Source organism: Eretmochelys imbricata, chromosome 2 (assembly GCF_965152235.1).
Source record: "Eretmochelys imbricata isolate rEreImb1 chromosome 2, rEreImb1.hap1, whole genome shotgun sequence".
Classification (NCBI taxonomy): Eukaryota; Metazoa; Chordata; order Testudines; family Cheloniidae; genus Eretmochelys; species Eretmochelys imbricata.
The window spans coordinates 193,961,239-193,985,827 of NC_135573.1; the positions used below are offsets into that span (position 1 = coordinate 193,961,239).

Sequence of the window (24,589 nt, forward strand, 5' to 3'; positions counted from 1 at the left end):
CTGCTCTTCCTGGCAGGTAGAGCCAGGCAGGGAGCAGGGCAGAGCCACTCTTGGCTGCTGCCTGGGAGAATGCCTGGCTGTGGCAGCAGCAGGCTGCCTCCTGCCCAGGCTTAGCTTCCAGGATAGCAGCTGAGCAAATCGGTGCCCCCTTCCCACCCAGCATGCTCAGTCAGCTCCTGTCCCCAGAAGTGGAGCCACGGGAGGGAGTGGCAGCAGCCACTGTCCTTCTGGGACAGGAGCCGACTCTGAGCATGCCAGAAGCTGAGCTATGGTGGGGGGCAGCTTACTGCTGCCACAGTCAGGTGCTTTCCCCGTCAGCCGAGACACTGCGCTGCACTGGTAGCATCCCAGGAAATGTGGCTAAAAGGGACTCTGGCTCTGCCCCCTCACTTCCAGCTCTGGCCCCGCCCCTTCTCCCCGCCCAGACTTGCTGCTGGGAGGGCACTTGACCTTTCATGACCCTCCTATGAGTCGCTTCCGTACAATCTCAAACCAAGACCTATTCACACAGTGCAGCCAAGAAGATATGAGCACCATCGTTACGAGGAGGACTGGAGGTGGATTGGCCATGTGCTTCAAATGGAAACTGATTCCATTACCAGAATAGCATTAAAATGGACACCTGAAGGCAAGTGAAAATGAGGCCACGCAAAAACGTGGAGAAGAGCTGTGGAAGCTGAGTTGAAAAAAACTGGGACACAGCTAGGGAGCCATTGAAAGACTTGAAAACCATTGAAACATTGAAAAACATTGAAAGCCAGAAAACAGACAGGAGTGGAGGAGCTTCGTCACTGCCCTAAACACCAGAGGCGTAATGGGAACATGTTGATGATAATAAACTAGATCATTTCAAAATGTTTTATCCATTAAATCTCTTAAGATGCTGCTTTCGAAGTGTTCTAGACCCGTGGGAACATGATTCAGTGACTGATCTACAGTTATCTGTTGGTTATACTATAATAGAAATGTTACCCTAAAAATAGATTTACTCTTTTCAAAAAAACATTCTTTTAAAACATTACCTGATCTGGTAACTTGACATAATTCTTAAAGTAGACATTAATGTTTTTACATAGCAGTACAATGTGCCTGAGAAATATGGTTTTGAATAGCCATATATATTTTTTTTTTTTTTTTTTTTTTACAGCTCCTGGTTAGATAATAGTGAAAAAAGTGCAGTAAAGAAGCTGAGAAACAGCTTACCACTTAGGGAAGAATTAAACCGTTTAAAAGATGAACTCACTCATCAGCTACAGCTCTCTGATATCAGGTAATGAAGTACAGAAGATCTAACTTAAGTGTCAAAACTAGCATCATTTACCATTTTGTAAGGCCACAGTCTAAAAACAAAGTAATGCAGTTAAGCTTTAAAAAAGTGTATTCCAGCAAAATGTCTATTTTATATGTAGTCATAAAGGCAGAACTCCACTGAATAAGATATTTTCATCAGACTTGTATGGGACTAAAAATTTGCATTTAAAAGTCAGGAGATTGTACTACCTAGTAGAATGGTCACCAATTCAGGAAAACACTTAAGCATGTGGTTTGGTTCTGTTGTAGTCAATAGGACCTAATCATGTGTTTATGTACTTTGCTGGATAAAATTGGTTTCCTGAATCGGGGCTTGAGCTTTCTTATATAACTAACTTAGCTTAAACAACTTAGCTTTTCTTCTGATGCTACGTATGGTACTTATTGACAACTTGTGAATACTTAGTAAAGGTATTGTTGTCAAAAATATCAGAAACAAGAGTCCACGGAGGGAATATTGTAATAGCTTTAAAAACCAGGCGGGGTTCTGTACTTGGGTTTCTTTACTCCAAAATGTTTCTTAGAAAATACAAGTCGTTAATATTTGAGAACAAAAATGCATCTCTTCAGGGTATATTGTGAAAGTTTTGAGTTAAATAGCTTTTAGGTTTGTTTAGTGCAGTAACATATAGTTTAAAACTAGAAGGGCCCACCAGATCATCTAGTCTGACCATCTATCACAAGCCGCCAACAGCCACACAGTAACCCAACAACTGAAATTAAACTCAAGTATTTCAGCCCACAGAAGACTAGACTATTACGTGCCACAGGCAGAAAATAGGAGGGACCAAGGTGCACCTATGACAGTGAAATGAATGAGAAATACTTATGAAATGAATACAGATAACCCTTGCAAGTGACTCACACCCACACATTGCAGGGGAAGGTGAAAAACCCCCAAGGTCCTTCCCAACCCCACATATGGCGATCAGTTAGACCCTAAGCATAGGAGCGAGAACCAGCCAGCCAGGCATTTGAGAGAGAGAATGCTTGGTGCCACCTCAGAGTCCTGATCCTCCATGTCAAATGGCCCTCTCCAGCCATGGCTGTCCTTGATGCTTCACAGGAGTGATATTAAGAAAACCCAGAATCCACTGGGGGGAAGTAGGGGGTTGGGGAAATATCCCTTCCTGACCCCTGCAGGTGGCTGGCTAAAAACCTGAAGCATGAGCTTTTAGGAACATCAGACAAACTGGACTGAGCTGCCCCTTACTGTCACAAGCAACCCCATCATACAATCTCACTCATACATTTGTACAGCTCCCTCTTGAAACTAACTAAGTTGTTTGCCTCCACAACTCCCAATAGGAGGCTTTTCCACAACCTCGCCCATCTCATGGTTAGGAACTTCCTTCTAATTTCCAGCCTGAATTTGTTTGTGGTCAGTTTATATCCATTTGTTCTTGTGCCAACACGGCTCTTTATCTTAAATAGCTCTTCACCCTCCCTAGTAATTTACTGCCCTAATACATTTTTAGAGAGCAGCCTTCTTTTTGCTAGAGTTAACAAGTCAAGCTCTTCCAGTCTCCTCTCATAAGATTGGGCCCTCTATTCCCCTGATCACCCTATTAACTCTTCTCTGCACCTTTTCTGGTTTGAATTCATCTTTCTTGAGCGTGGGTGACCAGAATTGTACGCAATATTCCATATGAGGTCTTATCAGTGCCTTGTACATGGCATTAATATGTCTATCTCTACTGGAAATGCCTTGCCTGATGCATTCTTGGATCTCATTTACCTTTTTCACAGCCGCATCGTACTGGTGGCTCACAGTCATCCTGTGATCCAACCCACAGACCCAGGTCTCTCTTCTCCTCTGTTGCTTCCAACTGACAAGCTGCTAGCTTGTAGCAAAAATTCTTATTAGCTTTGTCTTACTGAATTTCATCCCATTTCTGTCACTCCAGTCCTCAAGGTAATCCAGATCTTCCTGTAAAATGTTCCAGTCTTCCTCTGTATTGACGATGCCTCCCAACTTAGTATCCTCAGCAGATTTCATTAGCTCACACATACTTTTTGTGCCACCGTCATTAATAAAAATATTGAAAAAGATTGTTTCCAAGACCAATCCTTGAGGAACTCCACTAGTAACCTCCCTCCAGTCCAATAGTTCACCTTTCAGCACAACCCGTGGCCTTCTCCCCATTTAGCCAGTTCCTTATCCATCTTACAGATCTTGTACTGATCCCCATCTTCCCTAATTTAACTAATAATTTCTCATTTGGTACCATATTAAATGCTTTACTGAAGTCCGGGTATATAAGATCTACTCCATTTCTCTCATCTAAAATAAGAGATTTTCTGAAAGAAGATCACATTAGTCTGATGTGATCTACTTTTGGTAAATCCATGTTGCATTATGTCCTTTTAGCATTTTATCTCCCATGAACTTGCTCTTTCCTTCACAATTTGTTCTAAAGCCTTGCATACTAGTTACTGACCTGTTGTTCTGACTGCCTGGATAACTTCTTTTACCTTTCTTAAGTATAGGTCTGACATTAGCTATTCTCCAGTCATATGGGATTACCCTGACTTAATTAAAAATCCTTGCTACTGGACTAACAGTCTCATGTTCCAGTTCTTTCATATTTTGGAATTGAAATTATCCAGGCCCCTGATCCGAGCACGTTAAGATCTGTTTTTCTTCCATCTCAGATGTAGTAATTTCCATTTCTACACAGGCTCTTTCATCAACTATACTGCCTTCATGCACATGTTCCATATGATCATCCTTATTGAAACCCGGCAATGAATTCATTTAGTTTCTGAGTCATATCTAGGTTATCTTTAATTTCCTTCCCATCCTCACTGCATAGCAGCCCAATTCCACCCTTCCTTATTCTATTTTTATGTAAACTAAAAAGATTTTAATTTCCTTTGCAAGAGTTAATTCATCTTGATTTTTTATAGTTCTAACTATTCTTACATTTTTATAACCTCCAGATGTAGCTTTCTTTATTGATCAACCCTTTTTTCCATTCCTTACAAACTCTCAGCTTACTCTTAATAATCTTTTTGAGGTGGCTATTCATCCAGCTGGTGTGGAGCCTTTCCCTACAAGCTTTTTTCCTTTGCTTGGGATGCAAATTTCAGATAACTTTTGTATAGTTGTGTCATAGGGTTGTCCCCTGAGAGTCATTTCCAGCCTCAGTGACTAACCACAACAACTCCAAGTTGTCTTAAACACCACTGTGCTTTATATTCCTTCAGAAGGCCACAGCCTGGAGCGTTGTTTACATACTGCTTACAGTCAGTAGCCAGCTTGCTCACTTGCTTCTGGGGAAAGGGTGGAGTATTAGCAGCAGCCCGTCCTGTCTATTACTGCCTTCCTTCCTACGCTCCTCCCTAGCACTTCCTTCCTATCTACTTATATAGTCCCAGCTGCAGGGGTTTCTTCTACCCAATTAGCCTTGAGCTATATCTTTACTCAGTTAATTGGCACACTGTGCCAACTACCTGTCTTTCAGTCCAGTCCCAATTAATGTATACTGGTGAGGATTTGAGTGACGGGGTGCTGAGACAACTCATGACTCAAAATGCCCTGCTAGAAGTTGATTTTGAAGAAATTCCAAGCCTCCTCCGCATTTAAGTCCTTGAGCTTTTCAGTTGACTTCTTTAACTAGTTCCCTTAATTTGCCAAAGTCTGCACTTTTGAAATAAAAGGTCATAGTTGACGAGCTGATTTTGATTATCCTTCCATTTAATTTAAACTTAATTAGCTCATGATCGCTCGATCCAAGGTTATTTCCTAAGACTAGCTCTTCTGTGAAGTCCTCACTGCATAGTAAAACCAAATCAAAACAAGTTGATAGAATCTTTCTGAACATAGAATGAAATTTGCTTGTTTGTGGTTTTTAATTTTTTCTTTCATAGTCAGTTATCAAAATACTGTAATACTATATTGTTAGATTTTATGGAAAGTTCACATTATAATGAAAAAATTTACAAAAAAATGCAGCTTCCTGTTCAGAAATTTTTTTGAACTGAGAAGTAATTATATCTTAATGGGAAACTGCTACTTCTACCTCTTACAGGTCAATACTAACATGGTTGGAGGTTTTAAAAGTAAATAAAGGGCTTGATCCTCAGCCATTTCAAGCTTATGCTTGGGACATTTTAGCAGAGGGTGCAGGCTCTAAGCCACCTTTTTTGAGTCCCCAATCCTGGAGCTATTGAGGGTCAAAGAAGCCTGAAAGTGTAACATGGAGTAGCTCTTAGGCTGATCTGAGTTATGCCTTGCTGTAGTTGTCCCATAAGGGCCCTTGCCTGGTACCATCCCTCTGCACCCCTAATGCTGAATTGCTACGCTGGCTTTATGCTAACTGAGGATTCTCCTATTCTGTGGTAACAGTCAGTTTTATGTTTGAGGCAGTTTTACATACACTGAAAAGGGACCTAGGCAAGCTGAAGATCTGGCCCATAATTGTAAACTCTGTTAACATAATGTTGAGGGTATTGTGACCAAGAAACCTCAGAGTTTAATCACTATCTGAAACATTATCCTTAACTTGCCTGTTCTGTGTCAGTGTTGAGGGGATCTCAAAATGGTGAATGATTTTTTTTTTTTTTTAATATACACATGCTGTAATACCTGAACAGAAGGTAAATTAAAGTTCATGTATTTTTGTGGTTTTAATATAGGCACATTTTGATAGCAGCAAAAGTTATCCTAATGTCTCAATTAAATATTGTAAATCATAAACATCTGTATGAATCCAGCTATGAAAAGGGCAACAAAAATGATTAGGGGTATGGAACGGCTGCCGTATGAGGAGAGATTAATAAGAATGGGACTTTTCAGCTTGGAAAAGAGACAACTAAGGGGGAATATGATAGAGGTCTATAAAAATCATGACTGGTGTGGAGAAAGTGAATAAGGAAGTGTTATTTACTCCTTCTTATAACACACAAACTAGGGGCCACTAAATGAAATTAATAGGCAGCAGGCTTTAAACAAACAAAAGGAAGTATTTTTTTCACACAACGCACAGTCAACCTGTGGAACTCCTTGCCAGAGGATGTTGTGAAGGCCAAGACTATAACAGATTTCAAAACAGAAGTAGAAAAATTAATGGCGGATAAGTCCATCAATGGCTATTAGCCAGGATGGTCAGGGATGGTGTCCCTAGCCTCTGTTTGCCAGAAGCTGGGAATGGGCGACTGGGGATGGATCCTTTGATGATTACCTGTTCTGTTCATTCTCTCTGGGACACCTGGCATTGGTCACTGTCGGAAGACAGGATACTGGGCTAGATGGACCTTTGGTCTGACCCAGTATGGCCATTCTTATGAATGGATAACTTACTCTGACTGGACATTCAAAAAAAACAAAGACGCTACTTTCTGCACGATATGATGCAGGAAATTTTTTAGAGATGTTTGTCCTCCTTACTTATAGTACATGCACATAAAACTTTCAATTCCAGTACAATAGTTCCCCTAATAGCAAGCCAAATCAACCCATTCAGTATATGATCTAAATACTTGGCTAAACTCTCCAGGATTCAAGGGGAAAAGGAATCTTTCCCCCTTGCTTGGCTGTAAAGCACCTGTATAACTGAGTAATTAAGGGCTAGTTACTTGTAAGTACACCTACTTAACTTTATGCTGTGTGAGTAACCCAATTGAAATCAATGGACATACTCATAGGCGCTGGCTTCCTCCAGGGGCGCTCAATCCCCTGCTCAGGCCCTGCCTCCACCCTGCCTCATCCCACCCAGTTCTGACCCCTCCTCTGAGTGCACCTCATCCCTGCTCCTCCCCTCTCCCCTCAAGCGCCTCCTGCGTGCCATGAAACAGCTGATCGCATCGGGCAAGAGGCACTTATTGGCAGAGCCACCAGTGGACTGGAGGCGCTGGGGAGGAAGGCGGGCACTGGCTGCCGGAGAGTGCTAAGCACCCACTAACTTTTTTCCAGGGGTACTCTAGCCCTGGAGCACGCATGAAGTTGGCGCCTATATACTCACTGCATAAAGTACATGTGTAAGTCTTTTTAGGAACAGGGCTCAGGCTGCAATAGACTTTACAGTCCTAACCTTTTGTCCTCTTCTAAGAAATCAGTAAGGTTTTATGAATAAAACTTTTGTACTGAACTCCCTTCTGTGCATAGAAAAAATACAAAGAAAGTATCCAGAGAAACAAATAGCTGCTTTTTGCATATCCAGGTTATAGTTTTTAGCTTTTTTCAGTTTGTTTTTCCCCATTTCACCTGCACCATCTTCAATATGGCACTCACTGCAAAAGAAATTCTACATTTTCCATTTTAATTACCTTAATTATTGGTTTATATATAAAATTTGAGTAGTGTATGACTCAGATCATTTTATACACATTCCCAGTTGGGTTATTTGCTATTTATTCCTCTCCAGTGACTGTGATTTTTGTTGCTGTGAATTACTGTTTTATTGTAAAGATCTTAGCACACTTTGGGCACTGTCTTACATTTTAAAAAAAAAATCCTTTTAAAAGACTGAGTGATTTATTCTCAAGTAATTTTTCTTTAGATGGCAAAGAAGCTGGGGTATTGCCCATCGTTGTAGCCAGCTACACAGTCTAGGTCGTTTAGCTCAGCAGAGTCCAGAAGTACTAAGGAACGTTAAAGGTATATTTCCTATTACTTTTCTCTTTTGTGTGTCATGATATAGTAATCATGTAAAGATAAGCATGAATCTTATGGTGTTCTTCATGAAAGCATAGAACAACCTGCCTGAGTTACTTAAGAAATTAGCAGTGATACATAGTTTAAAATTCAAGTTATTTTATTTCAATACTGACGATTGTCTAGTAACTGTCTACAATATCAGGATTTAAAAGTACTTGCTTATTTCAGCTTGAAATCTTCATCTTGACTCATCTAAAGACTGTAGTTTCAGATATTCAGAAACTCACAATTTAAGGTATTCATACTATCAATCTTACAGTAAATATACATATGTTTACACATGTTTAATAATGACAGGTGAAAAATAGTCACAACATATCAAAGTGATCACAAAATATAACTATAAATATGATTCTTAGCATTTCTTGTTACTGTCACATTATATAGTTGACATTCATTCATATTAGCCATATTAAACACAAATGCTTAATGAATACCTCAAAAGAGGTTTGAGTATTTGAATATCTGAAAGTACACTCCTTGTAAATAAAGCAGCCATAGATGCAGTATATTTGATTTATTTATTTTTTTTATTGGCATGCTGATTTGTACACTAAGTGTTAACCCTTGCTTTAGGATCCAGTATTTTTAGTCTTCACGCGAGTCAACTCCATGTTTCCAAATACTGAGTTGTACTTTATTTGCCAGAGAAACATTTAGGTATGAAGGCACAGACACTTTAGAACAGGACTGGGCAAACTTTTTGGCCCGAGAACCACATCTGGGTATAGAAATTGTATGGCGGGCCATGAATGCTCACAAAATTGGGGTTGGGGTGCGGGAGGGGGTGAGGGCTGTGGATGGGGGCGTGGGCTCTGGGGTGGGGCCAGAAATGAGGAGTTCAGGGTGTGGGAGGGGGCTCTAGGCTGGGGCAGGTGGGGCGGGGGTGAGGGCTCTGGGGTGGGGCTGGAGGTGAGGGTGTAGGAGGGGGCTCCAGGCTGGGACAGAGGGGTTTGGAGTGTGGGAGGGGGATCAGGGCTGGGGCAGGGGGTTGGGACATGGGGTGGGGCTGCAGGCTCTGGGGTGGGGTTGGGGTGTAGGAGAGTGCTCTGAGCTAGGACAGAGGGGGATCAGGGCTGGGGCAAGAGGTTGGGGCATGGGAGGGTGGCTCAGGGGTGCAGGCTCCAGGTGGCACTTACCTCAAGCAGCTCCTGGAAGCAGCTGCATGTCCCCCCTCTGCCTCCTACGCACTGGTGCGGCGAGGCAGCTCTGCTGTGTGCTGCCCCATCCACAGGCGCCGCCCCTGCAGCTCCCATTGGCCAATGGGAGCTGCGGGGTCAGTGTGCGGAGTAGAGCCCCCTGGCTGTCCCAACAAGTAGGAGTCGGAGGGGGGACATGCTGCTGCTTCTAGGAGCCGTGCAGAGTGGCCCCTAACCCTGCTCCCCGGCTAGAGTGCTGGAGTGGGGCAAGCCACAGACCCTGCTCCCTGCAGAAGTTCAAGGGCCAAATTAAAATTGCTGACAGGCCAGATCCAGCCCGCAGGCCATAGTTTGTCCACCCCTGATTTAGAACCTGAGATTCCTATACACAACCCCCTTATTCTTATGAGATCTGTGGCTCTCTGCTTCATCCATGCCACCAGTGTCCAAGAAGAATGATAAACTCTAACAGGTGCCCCAGGCAGGACAAAAGTTCATAGATTCATAGATACTAAGGTCAGAAGGGACCATTATGATCATCTAGTCTGACCTCCTGCACAACGCAGGCCACAGAATCTCACCCACCCACTCCTGCGAAAAACCTCAGCTATGTCTGAGCTATTGAAGACCTCAAATGGTGGTTTAAAGACTTCAAGGAGCAGAGAATCCTCCAGCAAGTGACCCGTGACCCATGCTACAGAGGAAGGCGAAAAACCTCCAGGGCGTCTTCCAATCTGCCCTGGAGGAAAATTCCTTCCCGACCCCAAATATGGCGATCAGCTAAACCCTGAGCATATGGGCAAGATTCACCAGCCAGATACTACAGAACATTCTTTCCCCTGGGTAACTCAGATCCCACCCCATCTAACATCCCATCACAGGTCATTAGAACCAGAACCAGATACTGGGTTCACTTATGGTCTCTGCTGCCCTGGAAATGAGTAAGTTGGTGTAGTAATTATAATCTTTCCTTGGGGACAAGGAGACAAAAAGATGGATCACTAACTCTCAGAATAGCCAATTACCTGGCCAGTAGGGCTTCTAAGAACTTTTTTTACTTGGGTCAAGTAATCTTCTCTTGTAGATCATATTCCGGAAGACCTACATTCTGAAATCAAATCTCTTGTCCAAGAAGGATTGAGCATCTCTGAACACTTTCAGGTTACCATGTGACTCCTCTGATACAGCAGCTTGATCTGTGGCAATAACTGTTGGCCAGCACACATGGCATCACACTTAGTCTTTCTCAAGATTCTCAGTTTTGAATAATCATTCGTTCACTTGAGAACTCACTTATTAAATTAAAAGACAGGTGAGATTGTCCCACATTGTTCAACCCTATAAAGAACCTTGGAAAGGTAATGTTTATCGATGAGAAGTATCAATATGCTAATATACGATTGTGTATATAATTATTCCTTGGACCCTGCAAATTTGGCCTCTGCCCTAGATGAATACTCGGATGATTAACTGTGTCCACAGTCTCAGCCTTCTCTCCCACCCCCAGGAATAATTACTGTCTTACAGGTAGGTAGAGGTCATTATGAGAATACTTTTATTTCCTTTTATCCCTGTTTTTGAGATGACTCCTTGGGAGTGTTCCTTTCAACTCTGTCTTTCTCATGGAAAACTAATGCCATGTCTGCACAAACACTTCTGAGGGCAAAACATGTCACTCAGGGGTGTGAAAAAAGCACACACCCCAAGCGACATAAGTTTTGCCGGTGTAAGCACTCGTGTGCACAGCATTATGTCGGCGAGAGAGAAGGCTATCAAACAGCACAGAGGATGTGTAGGATTGTATATAGGTTTCAGAGTAACAGCTGTGTTAGTCTGTATTCGCAAAAAGAAAAGGAGTACTTGTGGCACCTTAGAGACTAACCAATTTATTTGAGCATCAGCTTTCGTGAGCTACAACTCACTTCATCAGATGCATACTGTGGAAAGTGTAGAAGATCTTATTGTATACACACAAAAAGCATGAAAAAATACCTCCTCCCATCCCACTCTCCTGCTGGTAATAGCTTATCTAAAGTGATCACTCTCCTTACAATCTGTATGATAATCAAGTTGGGCCATTTCCAGCACAAATCAATGTTTTCTCACACACACCCCCCAAACACAAACTCACTCTCCTGCTGGGTAATAGCTTATCTAAAGTGACCACTCTCCTTACAATGTGTATGATAATCAAGGTGGGCCATTTCCAGCACAAATCCAGGTTTTCTCACCCCCCCCCCACACAAACTCACTCTCCTGCTGGTAATAGCTTATCCAAAGTGACCACTCTCCTTACAATGTGTATGATAATCAAGGATTATCATACACAATAATATACACATAATATAGGGATGCCTGGGGTCAGATATCTGCATAAAAGTTCACCAAAGGGTGGCGTGTGAGGTCTCTACTAAGAGCCAGTTATCCACTGCTTGTCATAATCCATTGTGAAATCCATGTACATATAATATTTAAGAAGTTATGTATCTGTACTGAAAATTATGCTCTTAAGGTCTTGAACTTAAGGCAGGTTACCAGGAGGTGATGTACCATGGAGATGTTCCTTTCAAGAAGGAGGTAACAGATACCTGTCTCCTTGTCTGGCCATTTGTGTATTGTATGCTTATTTGCATACTGAGCTGGGTGCAAACTGAGAGATTGGAAAATCTGCAAGAGAGGAAATCTGCAGGAAGAAACTAACAGCGTGGGGAGGGGTGTCCTCTATGAATAAAGACAAAGGATTGCTCTGCTTTATTTTGGAGTGCAAAATCCTTCATCTAGGACGCAAACTGGCAGCATGCATGTCTCATGAAAAAAGGGTCACAGCCAACCTAGCTGTAAAGCACTGCAAGGATTTTGGGTGAGCAATACTGTACTAGACATGAGAGTATCTTGTTAATTAAGTCTGGCTCTAGATTGTGTGTTAAGATTTTATTTAATATGTAACATTTGGTTTACAATATTTCTCCTTGTTACTATTTGAATCTCTGTGCTTTGTTAAACTTGCATTTGATGTCACTGTAAACGAACCTAAACACTGTGAGTTAAGTGGAGTGGTGATTTGAGGTGCAACTGGTAAGCTGGGATGTACTGTTTCTTTGGAAGCAGCAAATCAGTGAATACTGCAAGTGGCCAGTAGATGGGGGCTGGACACTCCAAGGAGATACTTGGAGGGCTGGAGCATGCCTATCACTAACCTACAGAGTGACAGAGGCCTAGAGGGGAGTGCTTATATTGCCAGAGGCTGATGAGGTTGGGGAGCTGATCCATGGCAGGCACAGACAAGGCTTCTTCACTCTAAGGGCAAGTGGTAGAGAGGTGCCTCACAACCCTGGGTGCCCCCCAGGAAATGTTATAGTGGTGATCTGGGCAATATTTACCATATTCAGCTTAAAGTTACTTTATTTAATACAAATAATAGTGATCTAATGGTTTGTTTCTTGAGTGCATACAGTGTTCTGTGGGTTGTTTAAATATGGTATTGTCCCAATATTGATAGTTGTCCAAAAATAGTCTCTCTATAAGATAAGACTCTAAGTAGTGAAACTACGCAGGGGGAGGGAAGGAAAATACTAGGTCAAGTTTCCTGTAGAAAAATCCTTGAATTTAAGCTTTCAGAACGAGAGTTTCCAGTTGATGGGAGTAGCAAAAGCTTCTACTTACTTTTGTCTGTGTTGTGAAGATTTACTGTTGGTGAAACGCAATAGTATTGTTAAGGCTTACATAGTTGTGGAAAGTGACTAAAAACTGTGTTTCATTATTAGGACATACAGTAGTATTCACGGACTGTTCAGGTATGAGTGCAACAGGCCACGTCATGCTAGGCACAATGGATGTTCACCACCACTGGATCGAAGTAAGAGAATTTCAGATAAAGGATAGTTAATATTTTTCTTAATTTAGTTAATGGCACCTTGTATAAATGACTTATTTTTAAAAGGTTTATAACCAAGACATGAATTGCTACAGGTAACTGGTAAGTAACTTAACGTAATGCATGTAGTTACTATGTTCAGCGTAACTTGATACTTGCATTATAAACCGAATCCTTTGCAGTAGATGTTAATAATAACCATAATCTTTATGGTTGAGTTTTTACTGCAGTTTCTGCTAGTAAATCAACTTCTGGTCTAATGCTAAGGGTGAACAAAATTGGCTTTTTTCACAACTAGAATGCAACATGATCACACACGGGTGAAATATTTCTTCATCCCTAAAATGTCTCAACGAACCAAAAAAAACCCACTACCACTGGGAACTCAGTGGGAATTTTTTGCTCTTTATTTCAGTGGGAGCTGTGTTGATCACAAATTCTTTTTGCAACATCTACTAAACTACTCTTTCTGTACCCAGCACTCCATCTTGTTCATTAACTAGCCATCTTATACTGAAAGAATCCGTTTTTGTGTCTCCTTTATTTACACACTTCTATAGGTATTTCAATGTTTGTTGTTGCAAACAGGCTGTGGCAAATTCTGTGGCATTTTTTAATAATAATATATAGTTTCCAAAGAACTATAGGGAGTAATCTTTTAACATAATACACAGATACCACCAGGATATCACTTAACAAAATGTCTGAAAATATTTGTCACTTCAGTCAAACATGATTTTCATATATTTCATAATTCCAGTGAATTTAAATTTAGCAATGTGCAGTTCAATTATATGAATTGTAGGCATTGAAGAGGAGATTTACATAGGGCATATGCAGAATTATCACTCTTCGCACCAATGAGTTTAGTTCAGTATTGTCAGGTCTTGGCCCACATAAGTGAGTAGCATTTGGTCACCTGAGAAGTTACTGCTTTTAAAGGACTTGCATAAAAGGAGACAAATGTGGATAAAATTCAAAAAGAAAGAACGGGAGGTGGGTGAGTGAGTTATCTTGTTTGGAAATGTACAATGTTGCAGTGCAGGACCATAAAATTACTATCTTACATCCTGCAGTTAACATTGCAGTCAGCTCCTCAACACAAAATTCTATAGCAGATGATTAGTTCCTTGTCTATGTAAGCTCAGTAGAGTGAGAGGTTTCTATTAACTCTCTTTCCTGTTTTGTTAAGATGAATGATTTATATCTTTGGTAAATTGAGAAATTGGAATTAAATGCAAAATTCATTCAAAAGCACATTGAATAGAAAAAGTTTGAGAGAAGGTGCTTTGAATGTTCACACTTTTTAATAGAAGTTGCATGTTCAGATTCCAAACTACCACCTTGTCTAATTAAAAAGAGAAATTACAACTTCTAATGATTTAGTGTCTTAAATATATTTTTAAACATTGAGTCGGAAGCTGATGTTTTGAGACTAGTATAGGATAATGTGTGATTTAAAGTCTTTAAGTTCTTGAAAGGTAAATTCACTTCCTTTTTGAAATATTGTAGTTAAAACTAATGAGAAATTGACCAGCATAATTAAAACAACTTAAAATAACTTTGAAAGTCACCTGCTTTGTCATCGTATGCAAAAGGTAACAACTGCATTACCTGTATAACCAGATTGGACCTCCTGCTGCAAATTATCATGGGAAATTGCAGCTTTCCCTTTGACTTCTTCATGATGGAAATAATGCAACATTGATGAATATTGCTAAATTAGCTGTCCATTCTGGGGTATAATCGCTATTGGCAAGATCTGCTTTCATTCTTATCTGATCAGCATTTGCTATTTGGAAGGTCTTGTCTACAGCCAAACTTCACCAGTTGAACTGAATCTCTCATTTTTATAGGCTTAAACCAATCCTAAACCAAAATAAAAGTACACACAGTCTTGCACTGATTTAACTAAATTGGTTTAAAAACACACCTTTAATTAAACCAGAGCAAATCTGTATGTAGACAAGGTTGTACTTCCACTTTAGTACCACTGAGTGTTTGTCACGGTCTTTTCTTTTGAAACTATTCTCTATTCAGTCAAGCTGATAGCTCAGACTTTTTGCACAGAAGGAAGAGAAAGATCCTTCAGTTCACACTGCAGCATGGTACACTGATGCCTGTGTGCAATTCTAATATATGTTGGCATCGGTACATCTACAGCTAAAACGTTTTCTTTCTCATTTATGTCCATATGCACATTTAAAAATTCAATGTGTATAATTAATGTACTTTAGATAAACTAGCACATATACAACCTATAATTCATAGGCCATGTCATACTAGTCATCTTATTTAGTATATCAAGGTAATGTGTATAATAATGGGACACAAGCGGTCATATATTTTTATATATAAATACACAAAAGTCATTCTGAAACAGGGTTGCGACATATACAATGTCACACACACACACACACACACACACACACACACACACACACACACACACACACACACACACACACACACACACACACACACACACACACACACACCCCTCTGCCTAACAGTCACGCCCTCTCATTCTTCATTCACAAGCACACAGCTTGCTGTTACCACTTCTACTGCACACTATGGACCATACACATGGGGCTAGAAATGCAGTGAGAGAACACTTTTTAATCTGTCAGTAGTTGTGTATGAGCCCTCATGTCAGTGGCTACACATGAATGCTTCTTTGTAGGACAAAATCCAGCAAAAAAGCATAACTTCTCATAGAGATTCTGTGTAACCCTCTCTCTTTCCCCAGCTGGCCCCCCAAAACAACATTGTCTGTTCACCCAGCCCTACCAATCAAGTTTGTGTTCACAGTGCATAAAAATTTCAGTTGTAACATTTAAATTCTCTGTTTGAATCGTTAGATACTTAATTTTCTTCAGGGTTCATTCCGTTGTGAATTAATAAGCGCTTAATTTCTTGGAGAGAGTTTTATCATGTGTTGTGTGTAATTATAGGAAATGTATTTTTGTGTGTGCAGATTTTTGAGAGATTGCCTAGCTATTATAAACTTCAAAAGAAGATGCTGCTTTTGGAGGACCGTATAAGTCATCTTCTAGGAGGCATACAAATAACATACATTGAAGAACTGCAACCACTGCTAACTCTTGAAGAGTATTACACCACTCTTGATGCTTTTTATAATAGATTGCTAAACAGTAGGCTATCATTTCACCCTCGTAGTCTGCGTGGCTTGCAAATGATTCTAGAAAGGTATGTGTCTGCAGGATAGCTGCTTCTAAAAAGCTTTTTGGTCATTTTACACTCTATGCTGATTGTAGTATTACTAAGAGCAATACATAAAGTCTCATTTGCTGAAATATTGTTCCTTTGGCATTTTCACATCCCCTGTTTGTAATACATTTTACATTTTTAAAGTAGCGTCAGGAAATATTAACTGCCTGCATCAAGTTAATTAAGACTGCACAACCTGTAAACAATATGCACACATTACAACTTACTAGGCACTGTCAATCCTGTTTGTAGTTATGGAATCAGTATGATCTGTTTCTAAATGATGTAAATGTGTCAAACTGTTTTTCTTGACTTGGAGATAGGTTAGCTAGAAGGAAATCATGCACATCCAGTGAGGATAGCATTTTTGTCGTTCTAAACTCATCTGCATGGAATATAGCATTGAATAGATTAAACAATCTGTCAAGCATATGAACAGCTGTTACACTGACACACAAGTATGTGCATCTAATAAGCCACTGTAGTTGAATGGGGGTAGAAGTCCCTGCCCAGGGCATATGTATTTAGGCTTTGTTTATGTGACTAAGATAATGTGCTATTGCTAAGAGAGTACTTGGCTTGAATTCATTTCAGAGCAAGCTTTTCATCCACGTATGGTGCTAATAAGATCATTGGACTGGTTGAACGCGGGATTCAAGAAATTCAGTTGCAGTTGTTTTGTTAGGGTTCTGACAAGACTGCTAAATGTAAAATTTTAACGTATCTTAAAATTGCTAAACTAATGGAGAAAGTCCTTTGAAATCTAAATCTTTGTTTAAATCTCTGAGAAATTATCTGGAAAAAAAGTAAGTTTTGTGAGTCAATAGTTTGTCTGCAGCAGGAAACTAATATGTATCTTTTGAGTTGCTTCTGCTGATCCACACTCCTGAAATTAAAAAAAAAAAAAAAAAATCAGAACACCTAAAATAACATTCTGTACTCATGCCTCAAGCCTTTACCAAAGAATTATTTAGAATTTATTGATCAGGTGGGATTTTCTTATCCTTAATTCCTCATTCTGTTGTCCATGACCAATATTTTCGTACAAAAAGTGATAAGATACACCTATTTTGACTTGCATCACGTTTCATTACAGTGATAAGTATGCTCCAAGCTTGCATGAACTTGGTCATTTTAACATCCCAACAATGTGTGATCCAGCAACCCTTCAGTGGTTTATTATTACCAAAGCACAGCAAGCAAGAGAGAATCTCAAAAGAAAGGAAGAGTAAGTATTCTCAACAAGTTTGTACACTAGCTCTTGTGTTTCTCTTCTACTTCTTGTATTACTGAATTATTTGTCTTACATCTATAACAATAAGAGAAATTTGAGGATATATAAAAGGGAGTTAACTTTTTCCTACAAAAAAGGTTCTCACCTTTCCCGCCACTGTTCTATCTGCTGTTTTACCCAACTTGAAAGCTTGTCTCTCACCAGTAGTTGGTCCAATAAAATATATTACCTCATCCAACTGTCATTTGTTATGAACTGCTGTTCAGCTGACTGCTTCCTTATCAGTTTACATAGCAGCTGTATTTCATTACAAAATTAATTTTTTTTTGTTTATAAGATATAATGAAACTTTCTCTTGATGATTTTTCAATAATCTTTCTAAAGTATGCAGAAACTCAATAATTTCCACAATTGAGCATTCTTTATTGAATATGGAAATATTTTATGATACATACAAGTAAAGGTTTTTAAAATCTTCCTTTAAGGTCCTGAATCCTTAATATGGACTCAAATTAGAAATAAATATGTTTTAAAACAGCTGAAAATTTTCCTCTTTTTTTACTTATTTGGCAAGACCTGAATTCAGAGTTAGTGTTAGTGAAATCACAAACACGTAATGCAGCATGATGATGCAGCTCCCTTCACTGTTCGAGAGCTTACCATATAATCGGTACTTCAGGAGAAAATAAGAACCCAGAATTTTTGAATACCAATCTAACCAATTAAAACTGATCTTTGAGGACCCAAACTTGCAGCTGGAACAATGCAAGAGGCTGCCCCTGATGCTCATGCAGAGTTCCAGGCAGGTGCAAGAGGATGCCTGCACGAATCCAGTTGCAGGATCATGGTGTAAAGGTGTAATTTTTAAGGCCTGCCTTACACTTAAAAATAGACAGACATAGCTACGCTGCTCAAGAGTCAGTATGTACACCCCTTACCAACATAGCTCTGCCGACCTACCCCGAAGTGTAGACGCATCTATGTCAGTGGAATAGTACTTCTGTCAATACAGCTATTATCATTTGGGGAGGTGGTGTTTTTGGGAAAACACCCTCTCTTGGTGTAGGCTGCACTTGCAATATATGAGATCATGCTGGCATAGCTACAGTAACAAAGTTATGTTGGTATAGTCTCCATAATGTAGACACATCCTAAGTCTGCACATGTATCCTGTTTATTATCTGAATCTTAAGCACAGTACATGTGAAACTTTCGGCTGTTTGTTTGCATCCTCCTTAGGATTGTATTAAATAAAGGAACTGTATATCCTCCCATATAGGATATGTAAAAGTGTTTTAGCAATACAGGATTTAGAATGGCTCAGTTTGTCTATCATTTATCTGTACCAACACTGTCAGATTTGTATTACATGACAGCTTTTTAAAACTGCAGTTCTCAAATGTACATACATACTAGCTTTTTCTTTAAAGAAGCTGGATTTGTCAGTTGGTTTATTCTTATTCCTTTTTGTCTACGGTGAACTGAAAAATAATTTAATTTGCTAAGTCCTGAGTTAAGAATTCTGAATTTCTCTTGCAACAGTAAACTATATTACAAACACCTAAAATAGAGCAGGTGGCTACACTCCCCTTTGTTTGATGTCATCCAGTGTTTTCAGTCACCTGCAGAATACTGAATATAGGGTTTGATAGGTGGGTACATGAGGAAATTATTTTTATACTTTCAAGCCTAGTTTCTTAATGCTGACTAAATATCTCAAAAAGAAACAAACGTTTTTATCTTTAAGATGCCTTGAAAATGAAGTCTCATGACTTTTTTTAATGACAAAGTGCTCTTCAAATAAGTGAGTCAGCAATGTTTTTAAAATGTGGCCTCCTTTTGTAGGTACTCAACTTGGCATAATCACTTGCGCGCACACAGTTTGCATATTTGTACACAAAAACGTTAGATTTTTACACGTTCAAAACTGTCACACTATACCTACACTTGAAAAAATTGAAACTAAATGCACACTGTATATAAATATTTGTCTTTCAAGGACATTGGGGGGGGGGAGGCCCAAGCACTAATTTTATCATTGTATTTGGTCCTCATATTTAGCACTAATTTCTAACTTTTTAAAATATACTAGGTTGACAGTGATGGAAAAAGAGCTAATCAGTGCTTCCACTGAAAAATTTTCTCTGAAACAACTGTATAAGGAGCCAAGTATTTCACATGCACAGATGATAGATTGTTGTAAGCGACTGCTGGAAGAATCTCTCCCATACCTGCAAGGCATGCACCTCTGCATTTCACACTTTTATTCAGTGTTGCAAGATGGAGACCTCTGTATCCCTTGGAACTGGAAAAGCTGAGGCCTGTCTAATAGGCAGAGGAACTGTCTATTTTCACTAAGAGGGTATAAACATGAATTATTTTCTTTTAGAGTAAATTATTTAAACTTGTATTTTGATATCAGTATTCTGACTAAGCCAAGAATTTTCCTTTTAATTGCTGGTCAGAAAGTAGAACTTCAGTTCTTGACAGCTTACTCAATAATGTACAGTATAGCTAGTTCATGCATAAAATTCTGTATGGTTTCCATACTCCTCTTGAAGTCCCATCATAGGGAAGGGCTAATGAAAGGGCATTTCTGATAGTTAAACAAAACTTTTGAATTGGATTTGAAGATTACAAAAAGGGTTTTGGTTTGTTTGTCATGTACATGAATATTCCAGGATGGATTTTGTAAAGTTCATAGAAATTGTACCCTTTAAAGCCAAGCACTATGTACTAACTAAAGTAGGTGACTAACTCGATTCAAAAATTAAGAAATATCTTGTCAAAGTAGTTCTAGGGGCGGCAAAAGCTGTAGAAGTAATTCTAGAGTCCTTTATATATCATTAATTATCTGGTGCCAATATTGTAGTTACATATTGCTGTATATCTTACTATATAAGAAATATAGAAGAATGAAAAATCCTTCAGTGTTTTTATATGCAGACAGGAACAGTACTTTGAACATTTGTTTAAGAGGAGTTTATTTTAAATATCAATCCAATATCTGCCCATTGGAGTAGGTGTTCACACTTAAATATTTGACATCTTCTTTGTAAATATATCTCCAATCTACATTATTGTTACTATCATTTGTTACTGGAGTATAAAATGCATCAATTGTTTTAAGTACACTGTAGCTATGGGCATGACTATGAAACTCTTACTCACACTGGTGAGCGCTGATTTGCATGACTAGTCCCAATGAAATCTAGGGATGGTAGAAGTCAGTGCGACTACTCATAACCGTAAGTGCTCACTAATGTAAGTATGAGGCTCACAATTGACCCTGAGGATCAGGCATAATGAATTTTATTTATACTTGATAACTCCAATAGCTGATTGAGAGCTTATTTTCTGAGTAAATGTTAGACCCGTTAAAAAGCTGCTGTTTCACTGTATTTCACACTAAAATACACACCATGTTTGAGTTCTACATCTTGCGAAATCGTCTGAAAGGAACTAGCCAGTTAACATTTTTTGGACTTGGATTCATCTTTCAGAACTGGCAAAAATACTGTAAAATAAATGTGTATAAATTATGTGTATTATTGTTTGTGTTGTTAAAATTGCCCACACCTCCCATTATAAGATCATGTTTTCACTTGCTTATAACTTTGCTGTACTTTAACAGTTTGGGCCCAGATTTTCAATACTAATTTTCTGCCTTCAGCTGGATTTTTTGGAAAACTTCAGCTGAAATGGTTCACCATTTCTGAGAATGAAGCAAAGGAAAAAATATTATTTACCCCAGGTTAAATATTTCTTGCTCTTCTTTGAACTGCCTTAGCACCCCTGTGCTTTGGAGCAAGAGGGTTGATTTTTGTGTCAAGGATGTGACTCTTGTCTTCCCCATGAAAATCCACTTGAATTTGGCCAAGTTTTAAGTCTTTGAAGGAGCAGGGGGCCAGGCACATGGTGAAAAGTGGACAGGACAGGCCCATCCACTTTCAAAAGTTTGAGGACCATGGCCCCTTGGCCCTCCCATTCCGGCGCCCCTGATTTCCCATCTGAATTTGTCTATCTTCAGCTCCCAGCCATTGGATCATGTTATACCTTTTGTCTACTAGATTGAAGAGCCTATTATCAAATATCTGTTCCCCATTTGGGTGCAGACAGACTGTAATCAAGTCATCCTTTAACCTTCTCTTGGGTAAACTAAATAGCTTGAGCTTCTTTAGTCTATCACTCTATAAGGCATGCTTTCTAATCCTTTAATCATAGAATCATAGAATATCAGGGTTGGAAGGGACCTCAGGAGGTCATCTAGTCCAACCCCCTGCTCAAAGCAGGACCAATCCCCAACTAAATCAAGCCTGACCTTAAAAACTTCTAAGGAAGGAGATTCCACCACCTCCCTAGGTAATGCATTCCAGTATTTCACCACCCTCCTAGTGAAAAAGTTTTTCCTAATATCCAACCTAAACCTCCCCCACTGCAACTTGAGACCATTACTCCTTGTTCTGTCATCTGCTACCACTGAGGATAGTCTAGATCCATCCTCTTTGGAACCCCCTTTCAGGTAGTGAAAGCACCTATCAAATCCCCCCTCATTCTTCTCTTCCGCAGACTAAACAATCCCAGTTCCCTCAGCCTCTCCTCATAAGTCATGTGTTCCAGTCCCCTAATCATTTTTGTTGCCCGCCGCTGGACGTTTTCCAATTTTTCCACATCTTTCTTGTAGTGTGGGGCCCAAAACTGGACACAGTACTCCAGATGAGGCCTCGCCAATGTCGAATAGAGGGGAATGATCAAGTCCTTCAATCTGCTGGCAATGCCCCTACATATACATCCCAAAATGTCATTGGCCTTCTTGGCAGCAACGGCACACTGTTGACTCATATCCAGATGCTCGTCCACTGTAACCTCTAGGTCCTTTTCTGCAGAACTGCTGCCGAGCCATTCAGTCCCTAGTTTGTAGTGGTGCATGGGATTCTTCCGTCTTAAGTGCAGGACTCTGCACTTGTCCTTGTTGAACCTTATCAGATTTCTTTTGGCCCAATCCTCTAATTTGTCTAGGTCCCTCTGTATCCTAACCCTACCCTCCCGCGTATCTACCTCTCCTCCCAGTTTAGTGTCATCTGCAAACTTGCTGAGGGTGCAATCCACACCATCCTCCAGATCATTTATGAAGATATTGAACAAAACCGGCCCAAGGACTGACCATTGGGACACTCCACTTGATACCGGCTGCCAACTAGACATGGAGCCATTGATCGCTACCCGTTGAGCCCGACAATCTAGCCAACTTTCTATCCACCTTATAGTCCATTCATCCAGCCCATACTTCTTCAACTTGCTGGCAAGAATACTGTGGGAGACCGTGTCAAAAGCTTTGCTAAAGTCAAGGAACAACACGTCCACTGCTTTCCCCTCATCCACAGAACCAGTTATCTGGTCATAGAAGGCAATTAGATTAGTCAGGCATGACTTGCCCTCGGTGAATCCATGCTGATTGTTCCTGATCACTTTCCTCTCCTCTAAGTGCTTCAGAATTGATTCCTTGAGGACCTGCTCCATGATTTTTCCAGGGACTGAGGTGAGGCTGACTGGCCTGTAGTTCCCAGGATCCTCCTCCTTCCCTTTTTAAAGATGGGCACTACATTAGCCTTTTTCCAGTCGTCCGGGACTTCCCCCGATCGCCATGAGTTTTCAAAGATACTGGCCAATGGGTCTGCAATCACAGCCGCCAACTCCTTTAGCACTCTCGGATGCAGTGCATCCGGGCCAATGGACTTGTGCTCGTCCAGCTTTTCTAAATAGTCCCTAACCACCTCTTTCTCCACAGAGGGCTGGCCATCTATTCCCCATGTTGTGATGCCCAGCGCAGCAGTCCAGGAGCTGACCTTGTTCGTGAAGACAGAGGCAAAAAAAGCATTGAGTACATTAGCTTTTTCCACATCCTCTGTCATTAGGTTGCCTCCCTCATTCAGTAAGAGGCCCACATTTTCCTTGACTTTCTTCTTGTTGCTAACATACCTGAAGAAACCCTTCTTGTTACTCTTCATGTCTCTTGCTAGCTGCAACTCCAGGTGTGATTTGGCCTTTCTGATTTCACTCCTGCATGCCCGAGCAATATTTTTATACTCTTCCCTGGTCATTTATCCAATCTTCCACTTCTTGTAAGCCTCTTTTTTGTGTTTAAGATCAGCAAGGATTTCACTGTTAGGCCAAGCTGGTCGCCTGCCATATTTACTATTCTTTCTACACATTGGGATGGTTTGTCCCTGTAACCTCAATAAGGATTCTTTAAAATACAGCCAGTTCTCCTGGACTCCTTTTCCCCCTCATGTTATTCTCCCAGGGGATCCTGCCCATCAGTTCCCTGAGGGAGTTATAGTCTGCTTTTCTAAAGTCCAGGGTCCGTATTCTGCTGCTCTCCTTTCTTCCCTGTGTCAGGATCCTGAACTCGACCATCTCATGGTCACTGTCTCCCAGGTTCCCATCCACTTTTGCTTCCCCTACTAATTCTTCCCAGTTTGTGAGCAGCAGGTCAAGAAGAGCTCTGCCCCTAGTTGGTTCTTCCAGCACTTGCACCAGGAAATTGTCCCCTACACTTTCCAAAAACTTCCTGGATTGTCTGTGCACCACCGTATTGCTCTCCCAGCAGATATCAGGGTGATTGAAGTCTCCCATGAGAACCAGGGCCTGCGATCTAGTAACTTTCATGAGTTGCCAGAAGAAAGCCTTGTCCACCTCATCCCCCTGGTCCGGTGGGCTATAGCAGACTCCCACCATGACATCACCCTTGTTGCTCACACTTCTAAACTTAATCTAGAGACTCTCAGGTTTTTCTGCAGTTTCATACTTGAGCTCTGAGCAGTCTTACTGCTCCCTTACATACAATGCAACTCCCCCACCTTTTCTGCCCTGCCTGTCCTTCCTGAACAGTTTATATCCATCCATGACAGTACTAATCATTCTCGTGGCTCTTCTCTGAACTCCCTCCAATTTATTAATGGACACCAGAACTGGTCACCGTATTGCAGCAGCAGTTGCACAAATGCCAAATACAAAGGTAAAATAACCTCTCTACTGCTACTCAAGATTCCCATGTTTATGCATCCAACTGTTGCATTAGCCCTTTTCGCCATACCATCACACTGAGAAGTCCTATTCAGCTGAATCCACCAAAA

The 24,589-nt window shown here is 40.5% G+C and overlaps 1 protein-coding gene across 3 annotated transcripts in view; it reads left to right on the plus strand.

Annotated features, from left to right (window-relative positions):
- Positions 1-24,589, plus strand: part of TCAIM (T cell activation inhibitor, mitochondrial) — a 50,011-nt gene that overhangs the window by 23,049 nt on the left and 2,373 nt on the right. For 2 of the 3 annotated variants that reach the window (XM_077811228.1, XM_077811226.1), the window contains 6 exons: positions 1,148-1,270; positions 7,815-7,912; positions 12,876-12,967; positions 15,966-16,198; positions 17,316-17,447; positions 19,546-22,851. In XM_077811228.1, the coding sequence (XP_077667354.1) occupies positions 1,148-1,270; positions 7,815-7,912; positions 12,876-12,967; positions 15,966-16,198; positions 17,316-17,447; positions 19,546-19,771 (904 nt within the window). In that variant the 3' untranslated portion in view covers positions 19,772-22,851. Of the gene's footprint in view, positions 1-1,147; positions 1,271-7,814; positions 7,913-12,875; positions 12,968-15,965; positions 16,199-17,315; positions 17,448-19,545; positions 22,852-24,589 lie in introns of those variants that run through there. The other variant, XM_077811227.1, reaches the window with a different exon arrangement.